A 25,506-nucleotide genomic window follows, 5' to 3' on the forward strand; every position below is an offset into this window, starting at 1 on the left:
ATTCAGAAACGGTGATGAACTGACAGCAGCAGTGATGGGCAAGTCCTGCTTCAGTTGTGGAAGGGATGAAATGTTGACCGCTACAGCGGTGGCTCCCTGCACACTGCAGTGTGGTGATGGATTCGCAGGTCTTTTGCTAGCCAGCACGCAAGGCATGGCGTGTCTCCTCTGGGCTGGCAAGCTCTAGCATGGAGCCTCATTGCTGGAGCTCTTCCCCATCCTGACCCAGGGCTGCAAGGCCTAGGGCTTGATGCTGCCTTTGCTGCCCTCTAGGAGCCTGCCCTCCAGTTCTGGCTTCCCAGCTTCGGCAACAAAAATATTCTCAAATATCCCCCCACCTTGCTGTTGTGGTGGGTTTTTTTGGGTTTTTTTTTGGGGGGGTGGGGGGGATGTTTGTTTTTTGGGGGTTTTTTTGTGTGTCTACGCTGCACAACATGATGTCTTTCTCTCCCTGGCTTTGCCAGCAGAGCAGTTTGTGCGTCGTCTGGCTTGGCTTACTTGCATAAATTGTGGAAGTGTTTATTTGGTTTAAATTAAAAACAAAATAAAATTGGCAAGGTCTTTTGTCAGGCAGATCGGCTCCCCAGTCTGTTCCTCAGATGGGTTGCAGGTGGTGGTACAGGGGTGAGAATGAGCGCAGGGGACTGCGAGGCAGGGATCCCCGCCGAGCCCCTTGGGTTATGATGCCAGAGCCCTCAGGAGCCACATCCCTGGAGTTGCAAGATCGACTCAACTGCTGGGATTTTCATTTTTTATGTTTTTTTGGAAATGATGCACCCAAGAATTTATTGGCCTTCCAGGTGCACTCAGTTGATATCTGAGACATGTTTTCAGGGCCAAAAAAGCTTTAGAAGAACCAGCAATGGTGTGAGCAGGTAACCTCCCCTTGCAGAGCTGAACATGGCTCTGAAGAGCAGAGATGGCTAACACAAAGTGATGAAGGGGGCTTCCTTCTCTATGCTTGGCCACAAATTCAAGGTTGCCCTTGGTGTTCAGATATACTGTGGCTTTTACAGCTGGCAAGGGGAGCAAATACAGGTTGGGTTTCCCAGATGAGACTTGAGTTGGCTGACTGCTGGAGATCAGACCAGTGAGTCCCACCGTGGAGCCGGTTTCACGTCCATGGGCTTTGGAGTGCCTTGGACAGGATCACAGAGAATTTCAATTCTTGTTATATTTTTTGGAAGAAAATGGAGAAGCAAAAGTATATTTAGCAAGAGAGAATAGAAGCAGCAAAACGTGGTAGGAATTGAAACAACACACGTGCATCTTGAACCAGATGTTACACTGTGCTACGTTTTACAGAGTATGCATATGTCCTGCCATATAGTGTGTGCGTGCGCCTGCCAGCTACCTCGTCTTGTCTTGGCACTGCTCCTGGTGCACAGATATGCTAAGGCACAGTCTCTGCCCTGAAGAATTTGCACCATAACTGGATGTCGCTGGAGGAGGAAAAGATCACCAGGGCATGCAGTGGTTTTTCTGAGGTTACACTATGGAATAAAATAGAAAGCAGCAGTTCCCATCCTGCCTCCAGTGCTCTGCCTGTTGGGTACCAGGATCATAATGCAGCTTTTTGTGCTTACTTACCGTCTCCTGTGAAGCTCAATGCTTTATATAGGTATTGATTATTTAAGCCTTGAGTTGTCTCTGATAGAGGAATGTTAAAATAATTGTTAATATAGAAATTATTTGAAATGTAACCAGAGATAATATAGCAAAGGCAAAAGCAAGATCTAAGCCAGTCAGTTTTTGGTATCATGTAATTAAATGAGGGTTAAACATAAAAAGTATTAATTCAGCTTTAATAGTATGAATTGGTTTGGCTTCCTTAAGAAGCAGCTGAGGAAATACAGAATAAAAGGGTGAACTCCTGGTCATATTGAAACAACGGGAGCCTTACCGTTGATTTCAGCGAGGCTCGAGTTCCTCCAGCCTTGCATCAGCAGCGATGCTGAGCTGCCCGCCCTGCTGACGTCATTCTTGCTGCCACTTTCCCTCCTTACTCACCATGCAGCTTCCTCCAGTGCTGGATGTGTCATCGAAGTCGCATCGCCCCAACGCTCAGGGAGGAATGGGGATGAAGTAATGCTGCTGCCTGAATCTGGGCCTAAATTGCATCCTGATTTTTATTCATCGATTGGTACAGAAGTCAGAGGCGTTCTCTGGTGCCTGCTGTCTCAATCCACTGAAATAAGACTAGTCATGTGCTTAACTTTAACCACATGCTTTAGTGCTGTAGTGGCTTGAGTCTGAAAAGGCTGAATTCAGTGCAACTCCTTTTTCTCTGCTTTTACTATTATTGTTAAACCTGAATGTTGCAGCCAGCACTTCTTCGCAATTTTTTTTGCCTTTTGGAGGAAAAAAGAGGAAGTTCCTTTTGCTATGAGCAATGCTGCTCCCAGTTAAATGGGCCTGTGCAAGGCTTGGCAGTGCATGTTTGCTGTGCCAGAGTGGGCTGAGTGAAGGGGGTCCCAAACTTTGCTGCTGCTGTGGCTGCCTGCAGATAATTTTCTTCAGGAGTGGGGAATCATCTCAGAGGCACATGTGTTTCTGCTGCGGACCTGGTCCTGCAGGCTTTCCTCATGCACAGCTTCTCTCGGAAATTATGAGCATGCAGGGCTGCAAGATTGGTCCTGTCATGACAATTTCCTGGCAGAAAGAAAAGACAGAAACTATTTTTAAATGAAAGCTTTGAATCAGAGGAATATTGCAGAGTGCAGCAAAAAATTGTGTCAAAACCCTGAAATCATAGACTCGGCAGTTTTCTCATGCCAGCGGTTTTCTTCTCTTCATGGTTTTAAGGCTGTGTTTTTGGAGGACTGGTCTGAGCATTTTTCAGCAAGATGTTTCTATGCTCCCTGGTGCACATTATCACAGCAGCATCATCATTTTCTGTGCGAGTCAGGCTGGAGAGAGGTGATATGTTCACAGGGGTGGGACTTTGCAAAAAACCCTGTAGCTGTACCTTGCACACAGTCAAAATGGTTCTCCTTTAAGTTTGCCTAGGAGTTCATTATTCAGCCTTCCCCCCACCCCCTCCCCAGATTTGGTTTTATGTTCCTACCTCGGTGTACATTTTCAACTTTTCCTTCCAAGTTTCAGTGCTCAGTGGAGGCTTGGGAAAAGCAAATAACAGAAAGCGTGTGACTTCTTCTTAACACTGGAAAATCATGTCCTCTTTTCCCCATCACTCGCTTTTGTATAGCTTAAGAATGACCCAAAGGGCTCTTGCTCAGATTTTCATTTAAAACAAACCATCTGATTTGATCAGAGATCATTATTTCCCCCCAAAGCACTCTCAGAGCGATTTGAACATGTGAAAACAGGCAGTTTATAACCACAATTGTTTCCCTGCCTTTGATAGAGTGGTCACTAGTCAACAAATGTAAAATACACTGCCTCGGAGGGAGATACTTTAGTTAATTAGTTACAATCAGTACAGTGCTCAGAGACTGTGCTGCTTGCCTGTATATTTGCCTGTTAATCTCGCTTGCTGGCTTTGCTGATCATGGTCCATATATTGTGGCTGGTTTCTCATACCTGCCGTGTGAGGAAGTGCCCAGAACCATGTTGGCGCAGGAAGGATGACGAGCATCTTTCTCTTGGGCCATTTTCTGTGCTCTGGCAATCTGAGGTGCTGGGTGAGCCTGCTTTGCAGGTTTTGCTCTTCTGCTGGCATGAAGTTTTCCAGGCCCAGCCTGAGCTTACAAATCGTAATTTCAGTTGCACATTTCTGATACTGTCTTTTCGCAATTTTTTCTCCTTTTTTCTTTATTCGTGTGTCCCTTCACATGCTCCTGCAGCACTCTGTGTTTTTTGACTGCCTCCTTCGTTGTTGCACTTCCCTGCCACTTTCTACCCAGGAGCATGCGGCTTTTGGTGCCACTCTGCATTGTCCCCAGTGGTCATTTTTGGGACTGTGGCTTTTTGACAGCCTCCAAGTTCTGCCTTGTAGGTAGCTGTGACCCCAGCCCTGGTGTACTGGCTCTTCTGGTGATGCTGAGATGGGCCAGCCTGATGCTGCTGACACACTGTATCTGCAGAAACCCATCTACCCCAGGCCTTCAGGGGCTTGTCTGCACACTAGGTGTGTCATACCACACTGTGTAAACCACCAGGTAAAGTCTGACCTGGTAATGAGCAGTACACAGGATCCTGTTCTATCCTTTACTGTTTGCATATGTGAGGTTAAATGGAAGGGAAAACCAACCTGGCACACCTTTTGGTTTGAAAACTTTGGGGAGAGGCAGCAGAAAAGCCTGTCATTCACCCAGCTTTTGATTTTTTTTCCAGGCGACCTGGTGTCTCGAGCGATGCACCACCTCCAGCCCCTCAATGCCAAGCAGCATGGGAATGGGACACCAATGCACCAGAAGCAGGGATCACTCTACTGGGAGCCAGAGGCTCTGTACACCCTCTGCTACTTCATGCACTGTCCACAGATGGAGTGGGAAAACCCCAACGTGGAGCCGTCAAAAGTCACGCTGCAGACCGAGAGGTAAGAGCCACTGCATGGTGCTTAATGTCGTCCCGAAGACGTTGCATTAATAAATCAGCCTGGCTGGCTAATTGCTAATTACAGCTTACGCATGAGAGGCTGTGGAGCAGTCTGGTTTGGTTTAGGATCACCTCTTTGAAATCCGTTTCTCTCGCTGAAGCGCTGCGTGGCTGACCCATTATATATCAAAAGTGACACCCAGTGGCTACATACAGCAAATTGGTTCCAGATGTGTACTCGGGAGAGATTTCCTTTTCCTTTCGTTGTTGCTCAGCTATTCTGTGTTTTGGAAAAGAAAATGAGAACTTCTATTTCTGGCCTAGCAGGTTCGGGTTTAAATGTGTTTTTTCTGTGTGTTAATAGGGCTCGACAGCTGTGATTGGGGAAGTGGAAAATGAATAGAGTAGTGTGTAGGAAGGAGAGGTCGTTAAAGCTGCTGGGCTCCAGCCGTGCTGAGTACCTGAGTGCAGGAGTAACCTTGGGGTTGCCCCAGCTGGGGACGTGGCAGGCTCCGGTGGTGCTGCTGTTGTCCCCGCTCCGGGGATGGCCAGGGCAGGGGAGGCACGCCTGAGGCCCCGTCCCGACTCAGGGTCTGCCGTAAGGTGAGAAGGAGACAGCACTGAAGCCAGCGATGGGGTTACCAAATGCTGGCAGGCAGGGTGCCCAGCACAGGGCAGCTCTGCACCTGGGCACTGCAGAAAGCAACTGGAGCAGCTCGCTGGCCAAGAAAATGGAGCAATCTCCAGTGAAAGCCCAGCAAACCCTCTGGTAACACAAACCTCCACTTGTGTGCTGAGACATGCTGCGCTATTTCCCTGCCATGCTCCTCACCAGCCCTAAAGCAGGCTTCCTCAGTACGGAGACAAGAGGAGTGGAAAGTGATGGGTATCTGTTTTTAGGATGGGTATCGTGGTGATGTACATGCAAGATGCTTTTTCAAGCTGGGCTCCACATTTACATCCCAATGTATATTGCGCTGTATGTGTGAGCCAAACTCTGATCTGCACGTGTGCCCTGAGAGCCGCTCTTATGGGGCTTGGTTATTGTTTCAGTATGAGGCCTGCATCTCAGAAAAGCAGCATTTGAGAACTTCATCGTATGTGTAATTGTAAATGGTATATAATATGGTATCTTCATTTAAATACTTTTATATTGATTCACAGAAGAGCATACAAGATGAAACTCTGGCATTAATGGTGTTACTGGGAATTCTGCCATTTGCCTTTGGATAGCATTTTGTTTCTTTTCAAGTTTGGGTCACTCCGTGAGCATGTTTGTTGCTTTTTGCTGTATTGTTTCAAAAGTATGGAAAAAACAGAAGGGAAATGACAAGAATCTAGAATTTTCTTGGTTTTGTAAATTATTTTTAATTTCATGATTTGTCATCCAGCCTTGTTATTGCGGAAGGCCTAACTTGTGTCCAAGAGTTGTTAGTAAGCCAAAAAAATAATCAAAATTAGAAAATACCCTCACCTGATCTGTAGTCCCCATCTGTGGGGGTAATGCCACTGGAACTAGTGGGAATATAAAGGTGAATAATGCTGAGGCTCTGGTTTTGTGAGATTGCTGTAGACTTCCCTATGGAAAGTGAAAAGGGCAGGAATATTTGAAAAATCACTTTTAGCATTTGCTTTAATAGGTTTTCCTTCCTCTGAGGATGCCTTGATGCATGTTCTCTTCGTTAGAGCACTTGAAACACTGATTATTTAAAGCAATTGTTCTTCTTTGCTTTATTTTGAATACTCCATCTGGCAAGACATCTTCCTTTGGCAGGGCAGTTTAACAACTGTGGTGTGCGGTTAGGGCCAGAGCAAGTACTCAGTGTTATTGCCAAGAGCTTGTGGTCACTTTTGGAAGTTGCAAATACTCCTCCCGTTGCCTAATCAAACATGCGTTAGTACTTAGCACTGGAGTGGGAGTGATGGAGGGTTAAGCATGAGCCCAGATACTTGCATGGAGTTGTGCTCTGGAGCTTCATCAGCTGGACACAACCATCCTGTGCTGCCCGGAGAAGAGATCAGTGAAGCTCACTTCTCCTTAGTGCGCTGAGGAGCCTTCCTACCTATTTCCCATCTTTTTTTTTTAACATGCAAGCATGGTTTGTGGTCCATGACTTATTTCTGGTGGTTTCGGTTTCCATTATGGGTTTTTGTGTGTAGTGGGGGAGTGGGTTTGTTAAACATGACATTTTTATATGCAGAATATTTGCAAGCTTTGTGCCATATCTACATGCCGTATTCCCTCTCTTCTTCTCCAGCTGTGGCAATTGCTTTTGTGTTGGAAGAAGCCCAGAAGGAAGCAAGAAGGTCCAGGTGTCTTTCCCCATCCTTGGCCTCTCTGTGTCCCTGCTGGTGCAGAGAAGCCAGGACTGTGTGGATCTGGCTGTAGGCAGTATTTCCAAGAAATGGGAGTTGTCCTTGGCTCATGTGAAGCCAACTTGGCTACTGTCTTGGCCTTCCCCTCTCTGACCGTGCATGCCCAGGGTAGAGAGGGTTGCGGGATGCTGCCAGAGAGCTCCCCTGGAGCTTGCAGGGCTTTGTGGCCCCATGAGAGCTGCTCCTGTCCTTCCCACCCATCTCCAGCCCACCTGGATTTTGGCTGAGTTAGGGAGCTGCAAAGGCTCTGCATGTCCTTCTGTGGGGGCCGAATACAGGAGGGAAGCCGGTACGGTGGCGGTCCTGCCTGGCTTAGCACTTTCCAGCACAGAAAGCGGTACCTCCCTCAAAGTCTTGGGGGATGCATAAAATGGGATGTTTACCTTTGAAGAAATCCAGAGCTTCGTTTCTAGGAAGTGTTTCTCTGTGTTTGCTCTTCATGGAGGTAAAGAAATGAGAATGCAGTGAGTTTTTAATAGTGTTTGTATAAAATAAAAAGGGAAAAATTATTATACAGCGAAGCTCTTGCTGGGGGCACTGCTTTTGTGGGAGGGGGAGGAGTTGGAAAGTGGCCAGGATTGCTCAGAAAACCTGGAAAAGATTCTCCACTTCCTAAATGCCAACAAACCCAACCGTAAGATGGATGTGTGACCCCCTCCCACCCCAAATTCATATTCTTTCAATCTGGTCACTTTGGAAGAAACCCTCTGATTTTTTGGCTGTGTTGTTGGCACAGACACAAGCCAGTCCTGCTGGGGTACCATGTAGATGGCTATTTTGGCAGGCATGGAGGTACAGGAGGGGGTTTAGACCTGTTTGTGGGTATATAGACAGCTATTTTGGCAGGCATGGGGGTACAGGGAGGGGGTGGAGTGGACCCCTTTGTGGGGTACCCCTTCCCTAATGCACCCAGCCAGGATGTGATGGAGACATTTGTCTTGTGCCGGGTGTTGCCTGCAAAAGCAGTGTTCCTCCAGCGCCTCCACCTGTGGGCGGCTGTAGATTATTTAGGTTTGTTCATTCTTTTGCTTTCCCGGGAATTAAAAAAAAAGAAATTGTAGATGAGGCCACTGTTACCAAAATGTCTTTCTTGCTTGCTGCTTCTGATTTAATAAAAGGATCTGTCCCATGGTTCTGTTTTGCTTTTCAGCCTCTATAACACTTCCAAAATTATTGCAAGTAATTTCTTAAGCACCGGAAAGCACAGAATCTGTAGTTGCAGATTTGTGTGATGGTTTTTTCCTTAAGTGGTTCCTTACCCACTTTTATCCACAGCTGTATTGACAAAGTCCTCATTACTTCCTAACTCTCCATGTTCCCCATTAACAACTCATTGAGAAGCGGCTGCTCAGCAGCTCAGCCGGGCCAGAACCAGCCATTAATTCTGCTCGCACGGCAGCAAAGTTCCTTCTCCAGCGTTTCCTCTGCCGCTCCGCCTTGGAGGAGCATTAACTCCCTGTACCACCCATCAGCCTTCAGCTTTTCCCCTCAGGTCTTAATTGAGTTGATGGATACGTGTCTGGTTTTAACCTTCTTTTCACTTTTCCTTTACTACTTTTCCCTGTATGTGGAGCAATCCCTTAGGAAATTCCCATGGGCTGTTGCTTGCTTTTTATTTTTCTGCCTGCCTTGCATGTATGCACACACACACACAGATCTACATGTCGCCTGCACATGTACACATGTGCAAATTGTAGCCTGTAGTCATTTGTGATTAATGGGAAGGGTTTAGGTTATCATCTGAATTTTGTTTCATGCTTGGAATAGTTATTAGTGTACCTGGCTAATCAATATGATACAACGCTCTTAATGAGAGGAATATTCCACTGCTATAAAATAATCTGAACTCATCCAAAGCACCTTCATAACTGGTACAGCCATGTCTGTTGTACAGAATAATACCAGTAGAACAATTTCAGTAAGAAGATAACTAGGGAAATGTGTCCCTGATTTAAATCAGATACAAACTCCATGGGTAGGGCAGTCTCTAGCAAGGGCCAGCAGAGAGAATGGTGGGGAATGCTGATGAAGAACAGGTAAAGTGCTAGCACTGGCAATGTGGAAGTCCTGCTATGAAACCTGAATGAACCTTGCAATGTGTACCTGAAGATAACATGCTTGATGTGCTAGTATGGCATGGCCCCGTATAACCCTATATATTTTTATCCACTGTTTAATTGAAAACTTCACATGATAAAACTATGGCCTCGTTGAACTCAAAAGTTAACACCAGGGTTGATTTGACTGAGAACCACTGAAAAGAAATCCCAAATCCATCCTCACATAGATCCTCTAGATTTGCATCCTAAATATCAAACTCCTCACTTTTTAAAAATCCTTCAGAAATGGCATTGGCAGCTGCCTGCAGCGTGTGAGATGGCACATTACAGGAAATAGTGCAGGCTGTATTTGTAGCTCTGCTGTCAGACAGTATACCCTTGTTGGGCTGGGGCTGTATCTAATTTATTAAGCTAGACTTATGCTGTCCACAGGATGGCTATAGTATTTTTTTAAAATAGAAAATATTGCGTGCTGCACTGTGAGAACAGTGCGTTACGTGGGCCGTTCTGCACCGCGCTCCCAACGCTGGCATCTCTGCAGGGATTTATGGTGCAGCCAGTTGTGTCAAACTGGATGTTAACACTGCCTGTGAAATATTTCCCTGTTGTGGTTGCTGGCCAAGCCATCACTTTGACTCAGTTGCGTATCAAGTTTCAGCCATTAATGTTTTTAACGCAGGAGAGGCAACAGGGACAGCGCATTCGAATGCTGGATGCGAGTTCAGAAACCATGACTTGCAGATGCCCTTGTGCAGACTCTGGAGCACTGATGTCTTGGTACACAAAAGCATAAGGGTAAACCCTCCCTTGGCCTAGGCAGGTCTCACTGAGGCTTGTGTGACAGCAAAAAGAATTGATCCTTTGGCCCGAACAAAATGCAGAATTGGCTTTTTCAGAGGCTGGCTACTTGGGTCACCCTTAGTTGGGCTTCTGGGGTGGCAGAGGAGCAGCTTAAGCATGGGATAGCTGCATGGAGTAGCGTGGTGCATCAGTTGGCACCGCAGGGTCCCTGGGCAGGATTGGGGCTGGCAGCTTTCTGAAGGCATCAGAAAATATTTGCTCCTTCTGAAGAGAAATAGTTTATGGTGTAAATATAAAATAAGAGTTTTGCAGCCCAGAAACCCATCTGAAGTGTATGCTGCACGTTGGAAAGAACATGCTTTTCTATCCTCCAATAATGTTAAAAATGGACTAGCATTGCATATATGGTTTCAGCATGTGTTCTAAATGAAAACTGTCAGAACTGAGAATGCTTTTCTATTCATACATATGGATTTTGTTTAAAAACCACCCATGAAAACATAAACATAAAACCAAAAAATGAAAAGACCTTTTCAGAATGTTAAAGTTGCTGACTCACATCTGCAAGCAGAAGCATCTCCCTACCTTTGTCTAGATAGGCTTTTCCTTTCAAAAATACAGCTCATAAGCGCTGTTAACTCTAAAATTGCACAAGCAGTCAGTAAAGCAGCAGTGACCTGCATGTAGCACTTCAGCTGCTATTGCCACACAGGTTTACACCACTCCTTTGCTGGAGTGAGTGAAAAAACGAAACACCTACCACGACAGCATCCTCCGCAATAGTTAAAGGATCCTGCAAAGAAATCATCCAATAATTGAACAATACAAAAGGTGTTTTAAGTTAAAACAAGGTCAGGTCTATACAGGTGTGTACACTTCACAGCTGGTGAAACTGAGGGAGGGACAGCATGAGGCGGCTGTGGGAGTTCACATCTGAATAGTATTAGCCCTCAGGAATTTCTCTGTTCCCATCGTGATGTAGACCATCAAGACAGTCCTCTGTAGCAGTTGATTTAATATATGCAGTGAGCGTGTGCATGTGATGGGCCAAGGGCTCGGCATCTGAAGAAGAGCAATGTGAAGTGCCCCTGGAAATAGAGAGGCAGCTGTGCTGCACTTGAAACGACGATCTTTTCTTTGAGCACTGTGATTATTTGGAAAAATCTCTTGTGCATGTTTGATGAGCTCCTGGACCTGGAGCTCGCTGCAGGCTCTGCTGTGAACAAGGGGCTGGTGGCCTGTCCAGCGTTCGTGAGCCACGGCAGTAGAGGAGGACTGAGCCTGGGTGAGGAGCATACAAAGGTGATGAGCATGCCATTGGGAAAGTGGGTTAAGTCTGCACGCCAGAGAAGGTGACAGGCAAGAGTCCCTCGTTTGGGACTCCCATCACCTGGCAAAAATTATTAGGGAGTCACTGGCCAGAGGAGAGCTCGAGTCACCCCCATAGCGGGAACTGGGAGGAGAGAGCAAGATAAGACACCGCTTTCCTGGCAGGGGTGTCCCACCAAAAAGGTGAATTACTCTCTGCAAGGGAGAGGGAGCAACTGGGGAGGGGAAGAACTGCTTTACCTGCTGGGAAATCAAGAAGAAGAGTGCAGGTGTACATGGTGCCCCTGCTTTTGAAGGACTGGGTGGCAAGGTGGACTGTGTAGTCATGGTCGGTGGGCAGCAGGGAGTCAGCACCCTGCAAAGGTGGTAGGAGCAGAGGAGAAACGGGGCCAGGTGTTACTGGGAGCTGGGATTTGTAGGAGTGCTGGCCCTAGTCTTTTGCAACTCCAGCATCGCAGCAGGTGGTGTCCAGAAAGGAGCTTCATCGGTCTCCTCACAGACCCACACAAAAATAATAAAGCATCCTAATGCATTTTACAGTGCACGTTTCTCAACGATTCCTCCTGTTTATATACAGGTATATTGCCACTGATGATGATGAGGATAATAATAATAATGGTGATGCTGCTGATGAAAAAGCGTGAGCTATTGCATATGCATGACAGGACTTTTAATATCTCTGCATGCCAGCAAGCCAAGAAGGGAAATGTTGGGCAGCGCAGAACTGCTGTGCCTGTCTCAGGAGGAGTGTGGGTTTGGGGCAAAAAGCGACATGAGTGGAGTAGGTTATGCCTTACATTTAGGCCTTCTCCAATAACATTTGCTTTCCTGATGAGCTATTTTGTAATTCGAAGTGCTCCAGGGACACCAACCCCACAAAAAACGAGAGAGGTTTGGAGTCCGATCGGACATGGAGGGGTCACTGGCTCCGCTCTGGAGGGGAGGATGCGCAGGGAGAAGTGTGGGAGGGTGCTTGCGGGGAGCTGCCATGTCTGAGGGCGATGTGGAGAAGGATGTATGATATCTGGCATGGGAGAGGAGGGTGAGCAGGTCATCCTTCGTTGGGGGGTGCCGGCTGGGTATTGCCTGCGGATGTCTTCAAGGCACAGGAGCTTGTAGGTCACTGAGCTGTCCTGAAATAGATGTGAGAGGGGTGCTGGGCAGCAGGAGGGAACAGGAGGGGATGCTGCGTGAAGGGAGGAACTGGGGATGTGAGGGTTTGTGGGGTGCTCATAATTCCCTTTTCTGTTCAAGCAGGGACCTGGGGAGGGCATGTTCCAAGAGGAGTCGGCTGTCCCCTTGCCGAGGAGCGGGGGGACAGTGCCCAGAAGAGTCCAACCCTTTGGGATCTGCTTTTTATTGGCCTTTTCCACCCCCCACACCCCACCCCTCAGCTCTTTTGCGTGGGATGGGGATTGCTCTGTGCAGAGACCTATCCCTGCATCCTGATCTGGCATGTTTTCCCCCTTAGATGACAGTTCAGGATAATACGAGCCTGTGCTGAAAACCTTTTTCTGGGGGGGACATTACTTAAGCTCGTGCTTAACTTTGACCCGCAGTGAATTAAAGAGGATGGGAGCATACATTTAAAGTTAAGCACGGGTACAGAGGTGGGCTGGAGGAGGTCAGAGCATTCACTGACCTGCACCCCAGTAAGGTGCTTCTGCAGCAGTCAGACTGCTCCTGACTTTCCTTCAGGCAGAGTCAAGCCCAGCATGTTCCTACCATGGTTAGGTTAATTTAATTAAGACACGCACTTAAAAAGCATATAGCTAGGTGACTTACCTGCTATGTATTTGCTCTGGAACACAAAAGTACTAAACTCTGTTGGTTCTTACCTGCTTTTGTACCAGAGATAAATCAATGTATACGCCAGTGATGTGATGCATTCACCTAACCCGTTTTCTTTTGGTGTCATTTGAAAAGTGAAATATTTCTTACTGATGTCACATTGTCTTAACCGTTGTCACACCCCTATAACTTTGTGTTCCTCTTTCTTCTTTGGCACACAAATGGTATTTAAAAAAAAAATCCCCTTCACGTGGTGCATACACTCTTGAAGGGTATTTTTAACCTCTTGCGCTCAGCCATATTTGGTTCTTTTCTCAAAATATAAATGGCCTGACATGCTCAGATATGCAGTGATGATTTTTTTTTTCCCTTGGAAAAAATAATGTAATATATTGTGAGCAAACTTCACATCCTCATGTAGGGACTGAAATTGGCCTTTAGAGAAAATCCTCCAGCTTCCACAGAACACCGATTCTCTTCCCTTTTGGGATTTATTGCACCAAACAGCCACATTCATTTTTATTTCTTTGCTGAAGTTTGCAAGACCAGGAAAGAAAAAAAAAAATGCAATTTTATAGTGCAGTTATCACAGTTCCTGTAAATAATTTTATTTGGTCTGCTCCTTACTGTGGTGGGACAGATTTGTGCTGGTGAGTTTCTGACCTGCACAAGAGGAAGAGAAAGCGTGAACCCCCAAGTCCCCTGTTCAGCCAGAGCCCTCTGCTTTTCTGTTTGCCCAGCAGATGTTACAGGAATGCGCTGTACAAGCCAATCTAAATTCCTCTGATACAGACCTCCTTCACTCATGCAAACCATAACCTAGAATTGTTTCCCTTTAATTGTTTCCCTAACACCAAGTTTCGTGGGTAACTATATGCATGTTTACACTTCCAGTGTGATTTGCAGCTCCCTTTCCACTGTTTGCTCAGCAAGTGATGAAAACAACTCCCACCGATCACTTGTCCCTAGCTACTTAACACTGCGAGAGCAGGTCCCTTCTGCTCTGAGGACACATGTGAGAGGTGATCTGGGAAGCAGGTCACCTTACAGGAGCAGATACACCCCTGCTTCTCCCCTCTCCCTACTCTGACTGCTGCCACCATCGTGACAAATGAGCTGGGTTATGGGAATCGTTTCACAGGAGCTGTGGGAGATGTTCCGTCCTTATCTGCCTCCTTATGTGGCTGTGACAGGTCTGGGGAGAGCAAAAAGCCTTGGAAACAAATGCAGCCTGGTCTTGAGGCAATGCCGATGTGTTTGAACAGAATAATGATGAAAGTGGTAAGTCAGCCAAAGATGTCATATTTCAAAAGGAGGTTGTGCATTTAAGCGCCTGTGAGATTTGGGAACCCAGCGTCCTGTGGAAAGATAGTGGCCTCAGGGCTTCTCTGTCCTTTGGCGCTTTTGAGATATCTCATCCCTCCTCAAGAATATTAATATCAGAGCTATGTAAAGTCAAGTCTTCAAAAGAGAAATAAATGGCATAAAGAGCTATAAATAGAGGAAGGATGTTCCTGAATCAACATCATCTTAAATAATTTTTCTCATGGTAGATACTTTTGAGGTAGTGTTATATATTTAAAATGTAAAGTATTTGCCTACTGGGCACCTAATCCAGACCTTTTACCTTTTTTTCTAACCACCCCCCCTCCCCCATGAAAAGGGCCCACAGAAGGAAAGGCAAGTAAGGGAAAGCAATATTGAATGAAAAGCAGCAGGGGAAGGGAAGGGAGCAAAAGCAGAGGATGATGATGATGCTCTGATAGGAGCATTTCCAGTATTAGAATGATATACTAATAAATGGAGGGAATATACAGTTAAAGAGGAGGGGAAAGGGACCCACATAGCAAATGAGACAGAAGAAGAAGGTTCAGAAGAGGAAGGTAAGAGAAGGTTAATTACAGAAAGTCCTTGAGGACAGTAGTCATTTACAAATTTCTTTTTTTTTTTTTTTTTTTTTTTTTTGTTAATATTATAGCACTCTGTTAGCACCCCTTAGCCATGGTATTTACTTTACAGTGGGGATGAAACAGTCTCACTGTGTCTAAATAGTTTTCAGCAGTCCTGTCTAAACACAGGACTTTCAGCATAGTTTTCAAGTAGCTCTTGGACAGATTTATTATTTTTTAATGATTTTACATTAAAAATATACATATAAACTTTTTAGAATTTGTACATGCGTATACATTTTTTAGAATTTTATAGTATATTGTTATAAAGAGAGATTTCTTCTACCCTTCCTCATCCCTTCCCCACACAGACTTTGTCTCCTGTGTACAGCTGTGGAGGAGACACCCAGTTTGGACACCCCAGCTAGATCATGAAGCAGACACAAAAACCTGTTGAGGACAGGAGGGCAGATCCCACCTTGATCTAACAGGCAGCAACCTTCCAAGGTGTTCAGCTGAGGATATTTTATTATTTTTGTCTCCAGACTAGGACTTGAAGTTATGGTTCTCATTTAAGGTTCGTCATTTATCTCTTGATTCCCAAATAATTTCTAGCGTAGATCGGGCAAACTGTATGCTTCATCTAAGGCTTGGGCAGCTCTTGCAAGGACATGGGGCCATCCAGGTCTTGTGGAGTGAAGGAGCATGTCTCTGATAGTGTCCACACTTTGCTCAAGTCGGGGCTGTGGCCCAGGGTCCCACCATCCAGTTTGGGGGGCGGTTTTGTGTATTTTTGCTTAAGTGACAGAACAGATGGTACCCAAAGGTGTAGAGGTTTGGTACCACTAAAAGCAAAACGAAGCAGTCTGGTGTCTGATGCTGCTTACAGATAACCTCCACAATACAGTGGGATCAGCTCCAAAGGTCCCTGCTTTCAGCGCTGAGCACGAGGTGCACACTGCATTGATAGGAGATGCTGGAGACTTCCTTGGGCATCACCTCTCCATCCCTGCCATCCCCTGGGTGGGGGCATCCCCTCTCTTTGCCCTGGTTCATTCTCCTGTCCCTATTGCAATGTGGTTGGGGAGCGTACCCAGCCTGGCACGTCAACCATAGCAGGATGTGGTCCTGTGCCAGGCTCCTGCCCTCTTTTTGGGATACACTGTGCAAAGGATGAGGGGGAGGCAGGGCTTGCCAGGCGGGTGCACTGACCTCACAGGAGCCCCAGAAATGAGCATGGCTCATAAATCTCACTCTTCAAATAACCCTGCTCCAGAGACAGGGTGAGACATCTTGATTCAGACCTGCTTGAAATTTGCTGAGCCAGTTTGCTCTCCCATGCTTTGATTTTGCTCTTTTCCTTCTCTCTCTCTGTATATATATTTTCACACATATATACACATGCACACACACATCCCCCTGCCCCCTCTCTCTGTATACCTGTTATTTTGATGCTAGTGTACTGTAGCATTCATGTCTGTGTGCTTTCCCAGGCCGTTCATTGTGCTGCCTCCCCTGATGGAGTGGATACGGGTTGCCGTGGCTCACGCGGGGCACCGTCGCAGTTTCTCGGTGGACAGCGATGACGTACGGCAGGCAGCGAGGCTCCTACTGCCGGGAGTTGACTGCGAACCTCGACAGTTAAAGTAAGTCCATAAAAAAAAATCGGTTGCTTTGTGCAAAATGTGTCTCTCTTTCCTAGTGACAGTGAGCGAGCAGGCAGGCAGAGGGCTCTGTTATTGCCTTGAGAGGTGCATGGATGCTCGGGCTCGTCGCTGTGTGCGTTGCAAAATCTGCTTCTGGTATTTGCTCACATCCGTGGATAAGCTGGTTGCATGGTAATGGGTGCCTGACTATCTCACAGCTGGATCAAGCCCGAAATTTGCTCATCAGGGCTCATATGGTGGTGTTTTTTTCTCTTACTGTTAGGTTCTGCTTGCTAATGAGAGGCTGAAATCTTCTGCTAATTGTCTGCTTCACGTTGCTTTGCTATAAAATACCGAAATGTAATTGACAGGGCTGCAGATATTTTTCACTGCTTTGTTTTCAGCATTAATGCTTAAAGGGCACATTTAAACTTATAGGTAAGACTACCTCTTGCAGTAAAATTGTGTTTTTCATGCTAATGTCAGTGCAAATTAGTTATAAATGTCAGCCTAGATAATTTGACTTTTTCATGTATCAGATGTGACCTTTTGGTTTTCTAATGAAGTCTTAAAGTATTTATTGCCAGGATATGTTTTTAGTGTCTGTTTTGCCTTACTAGTATGTACATGTATAAAAGCATGATCTAGGGCTATTCTGGAGTCAAGAATGTATTTGGTTTTGATTTTCATATGAAAAGACATTCTACATCTGCCAACGTAGAAATTACTCACTGCTATTGCTTCACAAATCTGTACATAAAATCCAATTTTCAGCAGTCTGCCTCTTCATACAGCAATAGATGCATTTTTTCCTGCAACAGAGAAAGCAGGTTTTATCTGTATGATTAGCTGTGACTACCTGCATCAGGGCAGCTGTCTTCTGTTGTCTCTGGCCTTGACATGCTCTTTCACCAGAGAGTATGATACTTTACTTTGAGATCTGCATAGGCTTTTTATAGTCACAGCTATTCAATATTTAATTGAAGAAATATGTTGAATTTCAGAAGTGAAATCTTGAGCGTTTCAGATTTCAAATCTTGGCTGTAATTACTTCCCTTTGGTGTGACCATCTTGGCCCTCATTTCCAGAAGTGTAGCGTTTTGCATCCCTACTGAAATGTCAGGACTTCTAGGGACTACGCACTTTCTGAAGACCTAGCACTTGGTTTTGAAAAGGCATAATTAATTTAATACCTCTTCCAGTATTTAGGTAGCATTGCAAATAAGGCAATAATGTTTCTACTCTACATCCTCTGTCATAGAAATTAAGGTAGAAACAAATATCTGTGGATTAAAAAACCACAATACACCGTTCTTAAAGTTGTATTTTCTCAGTGTGTATTTTTATATATATATAAATATATATATGTATGCCATCAACTTTTAGACCGTTTTCCAGGAGTTTCAAAATCATTTGAAGTTGGGGAGAGTTGTATATGCTGCAGAAGAATTTATTAATTATGAGTAACAAATCATCACTTTAGTTTAAAGTTGCCATCAGGAGTTCATCTCATAAAGAGTAGAAGTGATTGCTGTTGTCCTTGCTTGTCTTGCAAGCGGGAATGAGCCTGAAGAGTGCAGCCTGGGGTTAATCAGGTGGGAATGAAAAGATAAATCATTCCTGAGACAAATTCTGGATATTAGAGAGACCAGACTTTGCGATGTGCCCTTGTTTGACTGCAGGGGCCTGATTCACCCACTGATGTCCCCAAATGACAATCTCACTCTGGTGTGCTGGCAGAGGTCTGTAAATGAGTGTCCGTGTACTTCGGTTTTTATTTTAAGGTCTGTGCCCGCTGCCAGTGTGGTGCAGCAGGTTCTTTGCGTAGCTGCAAATCAGACCTTGGCTGCCTGTAATTCTGAGATGAAAGGAAGGACTGAGTTTTTCTGAAGAATAATGTGAGGCATCAGAATGTTAATTTTAAATGTTGCATCTTGTAATTTTTTATTTGTATTCGGTGCAGACGCTCAGCCGTTCTCATTTCCACTAAGCCAAGTGGCACCCTTTCATGCCTTCCTGTTAGAGAGGGAGTGTTTCCAACTATCAACTCCTCAGCAAGCATCAATTTCATAAATGCAAACACTGGGAGGGGGGGAAAATACAACTTTACAGGGGATAGCTGTTGAAATAAGCTCTGTGACGGATGACAGCTGGAGGATTTTAAGTGCAGTTAGCTTGATATATTTTGTGACTTTTATAGAAATGGCTTAATAAGTAGAACCTTGAAACTGGTTCAATTTCTAGGCTTTTCTTAGCAGACTTCTTTAGTCCCTAAAATATAAGAGACCTGAAACCAAAAGTTCTCATGGTCCCATGTGATACTGCATCTTTCCACAGTGTTGATTCAAAACCTGTCATTGCAGATGCATAAAACAAAATCAGCTTCCATGCTGGAAAAACACACATATGGGGAGGGAGAGATTGGCAGGATCTCAAAGGCTATGAAGTTCAGGATCAGTTCGGATAAAAACCAAATGTTCAGTTTCTTATCTGAACTACAGCATGTAGGTCTCTCAGCAGATTGCTGTGACACTTCCCAGCACAATCACATACTCCAGCAGTGAGGTTCCTGATACGTGGCTTTGTAAATCATCTCTGCTTTCTTCCTGCTTTTCATTCCAGTACTTCCTCTCTTTTTTCCCTCTTCTGATCCTTTTTTAAAAATTCATTGCCTTAATTTCTTGAACTGTTTTCATCTCCTGAAAGAGGAGCTGCTCTTGCTCTGGGTAGAGGAGTGAGGGAAGTTGGAATCAGGCAGGAGCTGCCTGTCTCTTTCCTGATCTCTTTTCATTTTACAGCAGCAGACGTGCCAGAAAGTTTCTTCCCTTTCCCCAGCCTTGGGAGATGAGCAGGGATACAAATGTTCACCTTCCCCCAGGAGTGGAAGCTTTAGATAGACGGCCAGTTGTCTCCACCTTTTGGAAGGAGGTAGGTTTCACAGATAGATTGAGTGCTGAATGCACAACAGCTAGCTGAGACAGAAGTTGTGTCCAAAATATTCTTTGTCGTAGTGGGAGACCAGACTTCTATAAAGCCTCACCTGTACCCAGGCTCTCTTGGGGCACCTGAGGCAGCTGGACGTAGCCAGTAGAGAACTGTGTGCAAGGTAGCTGTCTGCTGGCATAAATCTGGTGAAGGTGGGTGCTCTGCTACCTGCTCTAGTCCTTTTATTAATGAAGGCATCAGGGATGAAGGTAATTTGTTGCCAAAAAGAAAGACAGTGGTAAAAACTGTGTTTACCTGCCTTTCTCCTCCAGTAAGGTAGCATCACTTCTCAGTCTGCACTGAGTCTGGCTGACTGCAAACAGATGCCTGATTTTGGCTGCTCCTCATCATCACATGTGCAAGGGATCCCTTTCCCCTTGCTCTGCCTAAACACAAGAAGCTCTTTGCATGTCTTTCCTTCCTCTGTTCTGTGGGACATTTGTTTGAAACAAAAAACCCCCGATGTGTTAGACCCGTGGTGGTGGGGGATTGCTACTGCATGATTACATCGGGGGACTGGAGACTGACAGCAGAGAAACAGAGCAAGGTAGGAGTATCCTGTATTGCTCAGCACAAAATCTGCCGTGCTTTTTATTGGGGTCAGTGGCTTCATTTCTGGTTGCAGTATATTATGGAATCCTGGAGGATGTAAAAATGCTGGAACAAACTGACCTGAGACAGGTGGTAATGTCATGCGAAGGACTGTTGCTTGGTCATTTCTGCACCTGGCTGGATAAGGGGCTATTTTCTGGCAAGTCAGAGGTTAAAAGAAGGATATAGTCTAGTGTGTATGTGTGTGTGTGTGTGCATGTTCGTTCTGATATCCAAAAGCAGCAAACATTGAAGAAAAATCCACACAGAGATGTGAGTGCAATTCTCTTCTACCAAGAGCCATTTCCATGTGTTATTCGAAGTATTTTCTTCTACCCTCAGCATTGCCTCAGACCTCTTTGATTCCAAGTCATCCTGTCTGGTTTTTCTGGGAAAGCTGATTCTCCTGGGTGTTTGTGGGGCTGGCAAGCAGTCTCCTCACCCCTGAGAAGGGATCTGTGCTCTGCTGAAGGGAATCAGGTGGACAGCATCTCCGCTCCTGGTACTTCCAGTGATGCAGGAGGAGGCATTTTGGGAGATACCAGCTTGCACTGTCCGAGGATGGGGTTCTGGCACCTGAACCCCAAACATCCCAGCTGGACATCTGATCCCCAGCTTGGCTGGGGAAGGAATGCCCTGCAGGGTTGCTGACATAGCCCGTGTCAAGGGACCTTCCTGGTGTCTGAATGGAGAGGAACGCCAAATGCGTCCCCATGGCACCAAGATCCTTCAGAAGCGTTGCCAGTGAGGCTGGGCATTTCTCTGCAGCCATGAGAGTGTCTGGAAGCCCTCTCATGCTCATTAGTCCCCTGTCCCTTTGCCCAGCAGGCTGCAAAGCTCCTGGCTGGGATTTGGAGGAGAAGCAGAGTTTAGTCATCTTGAGGAGCGGTTTCTTCTTATCCATAGATGAAAAGGCTCGTGCCTTTCTCTTGTATGGTGGAGAAATGCGATCATTCACTGTGGCATTCATTACTGTCCACCACAACCACACACTGGAGGCAGGTGCCACGCTGTGGCAGGAGGAGCCCGGGGCAATTCTGTAAAGAGGTCTGAAGTCCTTTTTGGTAGCCCTACCCAAAGGGCAGCAATGGGAAATGGCATTTTTGCTGTCAGGATCCTCATGAGTGGAGTCCCACAGGGGTCTGTCGTCTTCTTGCCTCATCCCTCTGTGGAGACCCCTTGGGCTCTGGTACCACCAGGCTGCCCATGAGAAGCATCGCAGTCCCTCGTTTGCAGTCCCTGGTTGTTGGGGGGATGCTGAAGGACAGAGCTAGGCAGTTTGCATGCCTAGCCTGCTGATGTGGTCAGAGCCCCTGCTTACATTCCAGTCAAATTTAGTTGGAGGTGGCAGCATCGCTGCTGCTCAAGGCAGAGCTGGTGAGAGCAGGAGCTGGCGTGATAGGGCTTGTGCCTGTGCACAGATGGAGAGCCATAATTTGATCCCCTTTAATCACTTGCTCATACATTTCAGCAGCGTTTTGGAGTTATGGCTGGGTTCCCCGAGGGTGCTGGGCTCATGTATAGTCAACGCAGCAAATATCCCTCTTCTTGTCTGCCTGGCTGTGAGTCTGGGTCCTATCTCTGCTCCTGACCATGGTCATGCACATTTTTCTCCTCTGTTCTGGGATGCAGAGGTGAAATTGGTATCCGTAAGTCCTGGCCTTGAGGAGGCATCTGTGAGAGGTGTGCATCAGTGCCAACAGAGGCCATCGCCCAAGAACTTAAGTGAATACTTGGCCTCTGTTTTTGGGAGGAAAATCTTGAGGGAATAGGAAAAATAAATAATAGCAACAAGGTTATGAAAATGGAAAAACAGTAATCAAAAGGAGAGCAAATTATGCAGCTTAATGCACTCAGATTGGGGTGACCAGATAACATCTATCCCAGCGATGAGAAAGAGCTGCCTCACAAATTCAGAGGGTCAGAGGGAAATAGTTTTGACAAAGCCCAGAATGGTGCCATAACTCTAAGGACTAATAATAGTAATGCCCAACATTTGAAAAGGATGAAAAACGATCTGAGGAAAATTCCAGGCTGTTAGTGCGAGGCCTTCGAATGTTTTTTCAAGCAAAGACTGATTAAAGACATGTTGTTGAGGGAAAAATGGGATAAAATGTGACACAGATTTTCTAAAGATAGATCTTGCCAGACTAATCTAATAGCTTTTTGATAAGATAACTGATTTTCTACCCCAAGGAAATTCAGTAGATTTCATCTATTTGGACTTGAGTGAATGATTCGATGCAGTCCATGCAGGGAGCTATTAAGACAGAGAAGATGGGGGTTAGTAAAGGAATTGGAAAGTGAGCAGTGGCTGGCTTCAAGAGAGGTGGCAAGAGCTGGGTTGGCTGTGATGGGGTTACAAGCAGAGATCTTCAGCTCTCACTCTTAAGAACTGGTGCTTTTTAATTTTCAGAAAGGGTTTTGGCACAAATCTTAGCAGTGTGCTCATGAAGTTAAAATTTGCTGATGCCATGATGCTGAGAGGCATTGTCCTCACAGAGGAAGTTTGGGAAATCATCCAGGAAAAAGTGGATGACCTTGAGGGCTGGGACAAAAGAAATGGGATGAAATGCAGTTTTCCACAAATGGAAGGCAAATACATGGAAATTAATTAGAAAAATACATACTGCGGTGTATTTGTAACATAGACACTGTATATGCAGTATAATATATACTGTATTGGGAACTGAGTATTGGAAAGGTGGTGATAGACTGTAGAGCAGTATTTCATCTCAGAATGATTGAAAACCACAGACGTGGATTTTTCCTCAGCCATGAAAAAAGCAAATGCATTTTGAGGCTGCATCAGGAGAAGTATTTCCAGTGGAAGAGGGAAAATATTGGTGCCTCTGTACGTGAAAGTGGTAGGAAGTGATGCAGAATTGCAAATCCTCTGTCTGGGTCAAGAAAATATTCACATTGGACCGGGTAGAGAGAAATGGGCTGGGGTAGTTTGAGTTTTGACAAAATATTCTCGTGTAGGAAGACGAGAAGAAAGGGGCTTATTCAGCTGAGCAAAGTGGGTGCTGAGGGAACATGTGACTATTCTCCAGAAATACATCAGGAGTAAACACCACGAAAGGAAAAATGCACTATTTAAAGGGCAGCACGGACACAGGAATATGTGAATATTAACAAGTCATAAGTTCAGACTGGAAGTGTAGGTGGATCCAAGCCTTGCTGCAGCATAGGACTGGGTTTATTAACCCTCCAGTCCCATATGCTCTGGCAGCCGCTGCCCTGTCGCAGCCTCGCCCAGGGCTCCAAGTTGCGTTTACAGCTCTGATCCAGAAAGATCTCTGGGCAAATGCGGTGTCTGAGTGCCTTTGAAAACCTGTCCTAATTTCCAATTAGCCTTGGCCTGAGAATACCTAAGTCTGCTTTTCTGTCTGGGACCATCCCTCTTAATGAAGGCTCTCTAGGAAAATAGCATTATCAACCTCAAGAGTGAAGCTTATTTAACATGAGAGCATCCTTGGCTCATTCTAGAGAGTTTTCTTAAGACTGTGTAAAGTGAAAAATACAGCAACATAAAGGGAAGATGTTCTTTCAGAGCAGTCTATACCATTTGCTGTGTCATCTTAATACTATACCACACATATGCAATACTAACTTGAAAGTGAAAGAGGAAGAGTTGCATTTAATGTTTTATTTATGGAAATCCTGTGCTTGTACTAGAGCATGAAAATATAAATAGACTTACAAATGGAGATTTGAAGGCAGAAAAATATTTCCACTGCTCTTCACTATCTTAAAATGTACTGGGTAAGGGGCTGACTTTCTGGAGAGGGAGAGAGACTACAAAACTGCTGAGAAATTCTGCTATTTAATTAGATGCAGCCACTTTAAGTAGGGACACTTGATGTTTGCCTAGCTCTTTGAATGTCCTTGTTCTTCCCACAAATTTTCACTAATCCTTTAACACCAGCCATGGCTATTGCCGTAATTAGACACAAAAATGCCAAACCAGTGAGCAGTAGCAAACAAGCTACGTGACAAAATCCAGCAGTCCCTTGGGGCAGATGGTGCCAGTGGATGAAGGAGATTTTATTGCTTAAAAGGTAGAGCACGGGTTTCCTGAGGTGAATCTCAACCTCTCCTGCCAACCTGCTGCTTGAAGACAACAATAATAAGAAAAAATTATTGAAGGGGAGGACCTTGTCCTCATGTTCTCCTTCACTTTAGTGAGAACACGTTTGTATTTTTACAGACTTTAGGATCCAGCCTTCTAGGGTTTTTCCCATTGTGAGCGAGTTCATTACTGTTTCATATGCTCTGTCTCTGTACACATTCCTGAATATCAGGATACAGATCACATATCATCTTCCACTCATTGGTGAAGAACTGTGCTATCTATTTAAATGAAAGATGAATCTGTAGCCATATTTTCCTATGATATGTCGGCCTTGTTCAAAATCTGAAGTCAGATTCAATTTTGAACATGGTTCCTGGCCTATATACATGGGACTGTAATATTAAGAGTGTTTTGAAATATAGATTTGGGTCTTGATTTGATAGTCACGTCACTTTTATCATGTATTTTCCAGTATCTGTAACCAATTTATTCTCAGGCCTTTGGCAAGAATAAGAAGCTGGCTAATAAATATCTGGAGTATTTTTATTTTCTTGTCTTAATTTGGCTCCTGGTTAAAGTAAATGGAGATATTTTAGGTCTGCATTAAAAAAGTAGTGCTCGTCATCACTTTGATCAACGTATTCGTGCTTATGTTTCCCTCTCTCCAAAACTGAAAATGCAAATAATTGTCTCAATACAGTATTTATATTGCAGTCCTATTAATATCAGTATTATAGTCCCTTTTAAAGTACCACATTGGAAAAAAGAGTGCTCACAAATTTAAATCAAATCGTCTGCCGCTCCTGCTACTGTCATTTGTGGCTGTAGTCTCACTGAAGAGCCCCAGGCAAGGAACAGGACCCTTTTGTGCTACGAGCTGTGCATACCCAGATCAAAACTGTGATCCCTGACCCCAAGAAATTCAGCATTGCAAATGCATGTATATTGCTGGCTAAAATATGACTCCTTCCAGACTTCCAACCAGCTGAACTATAATTTCCGACTCAAAACCTCATCCATATTTAGGACAGAGACAGACTGAATAAACTCCACAGAGCTAAAAAGATGGACTTGATTAATAGATTATCATTCTTTTAATTGAAAGGGCTGGTGATTGAGTCCTGGGTGGACAAACAAGGTTTTGGTGCTTGGCTATCAGGATGGTGATCTGTTCATTTCAGTGGAGGGGAACATTTGTCCTGCTGCTCATCACAGCCTGCACTCCATTTTTTTTAAATCAACTATTAGCATGCTATGCCAGCACATACAGCTTAAAACATGGTTAAGGTGTTCCTACTTCTGTTTTGATAACATTTACAGAGCATTGCTTTTTCTTGTCCACTACTGACTATAGCAATAATCCCCTCCCAAAGAACAAATAATTAAATAGCTATGTAATAAGAGAGCTGCTGTATCAACCAGTTACGATGGAAACACTTTGCCTTTGAATCATCCATTTT

General features: G+C 45.1%; 1 protein-coding gene across 3 annotated transcripts in view; it reads left to right on the forward strand.

Moving 5' to 3' along the window:
• ABTB3 (ankyrin repeat and BTB domain containing 3) overlaps positions 1-25,506 on the forward strand; it is a 181,864-nt gene that overhangs the window by 115,693 nt on the left and 40,665 nt on the right. For all 3 annotated transcript variants that reach the window (XM_074871936.1, XM_074871938.1, XM_074871937.1), the window contains exons 3-4: positions 4,297-4,501; positions 16,240-16,392. In XM_074871936.1, the coding sequence (XP_074728037.1) occupies positions 4,297-4,501; positions 16,240-16,392 (358 nt within the window). The remainder of the gene's footprint in view (positions 1-4,296; positions 4,502-16,239; positions 16,393-25,506) is intronic.

Source organism: Strix uralensis, chromosome 5, assembly GCF_047716275.1.
Source record: "Strix uralensis isolate ZFMK-TIS-50842 chromosome 5, bStrUra1, whole genome shotgun sequence".
In the NCBI taxonomy this organism is placed as follows: domain Eukaryota; kingdom Metazoa; phylum Chordata; class Aves; order Strigiformes; family Strigidae; genus Strix; species Strix uralensis.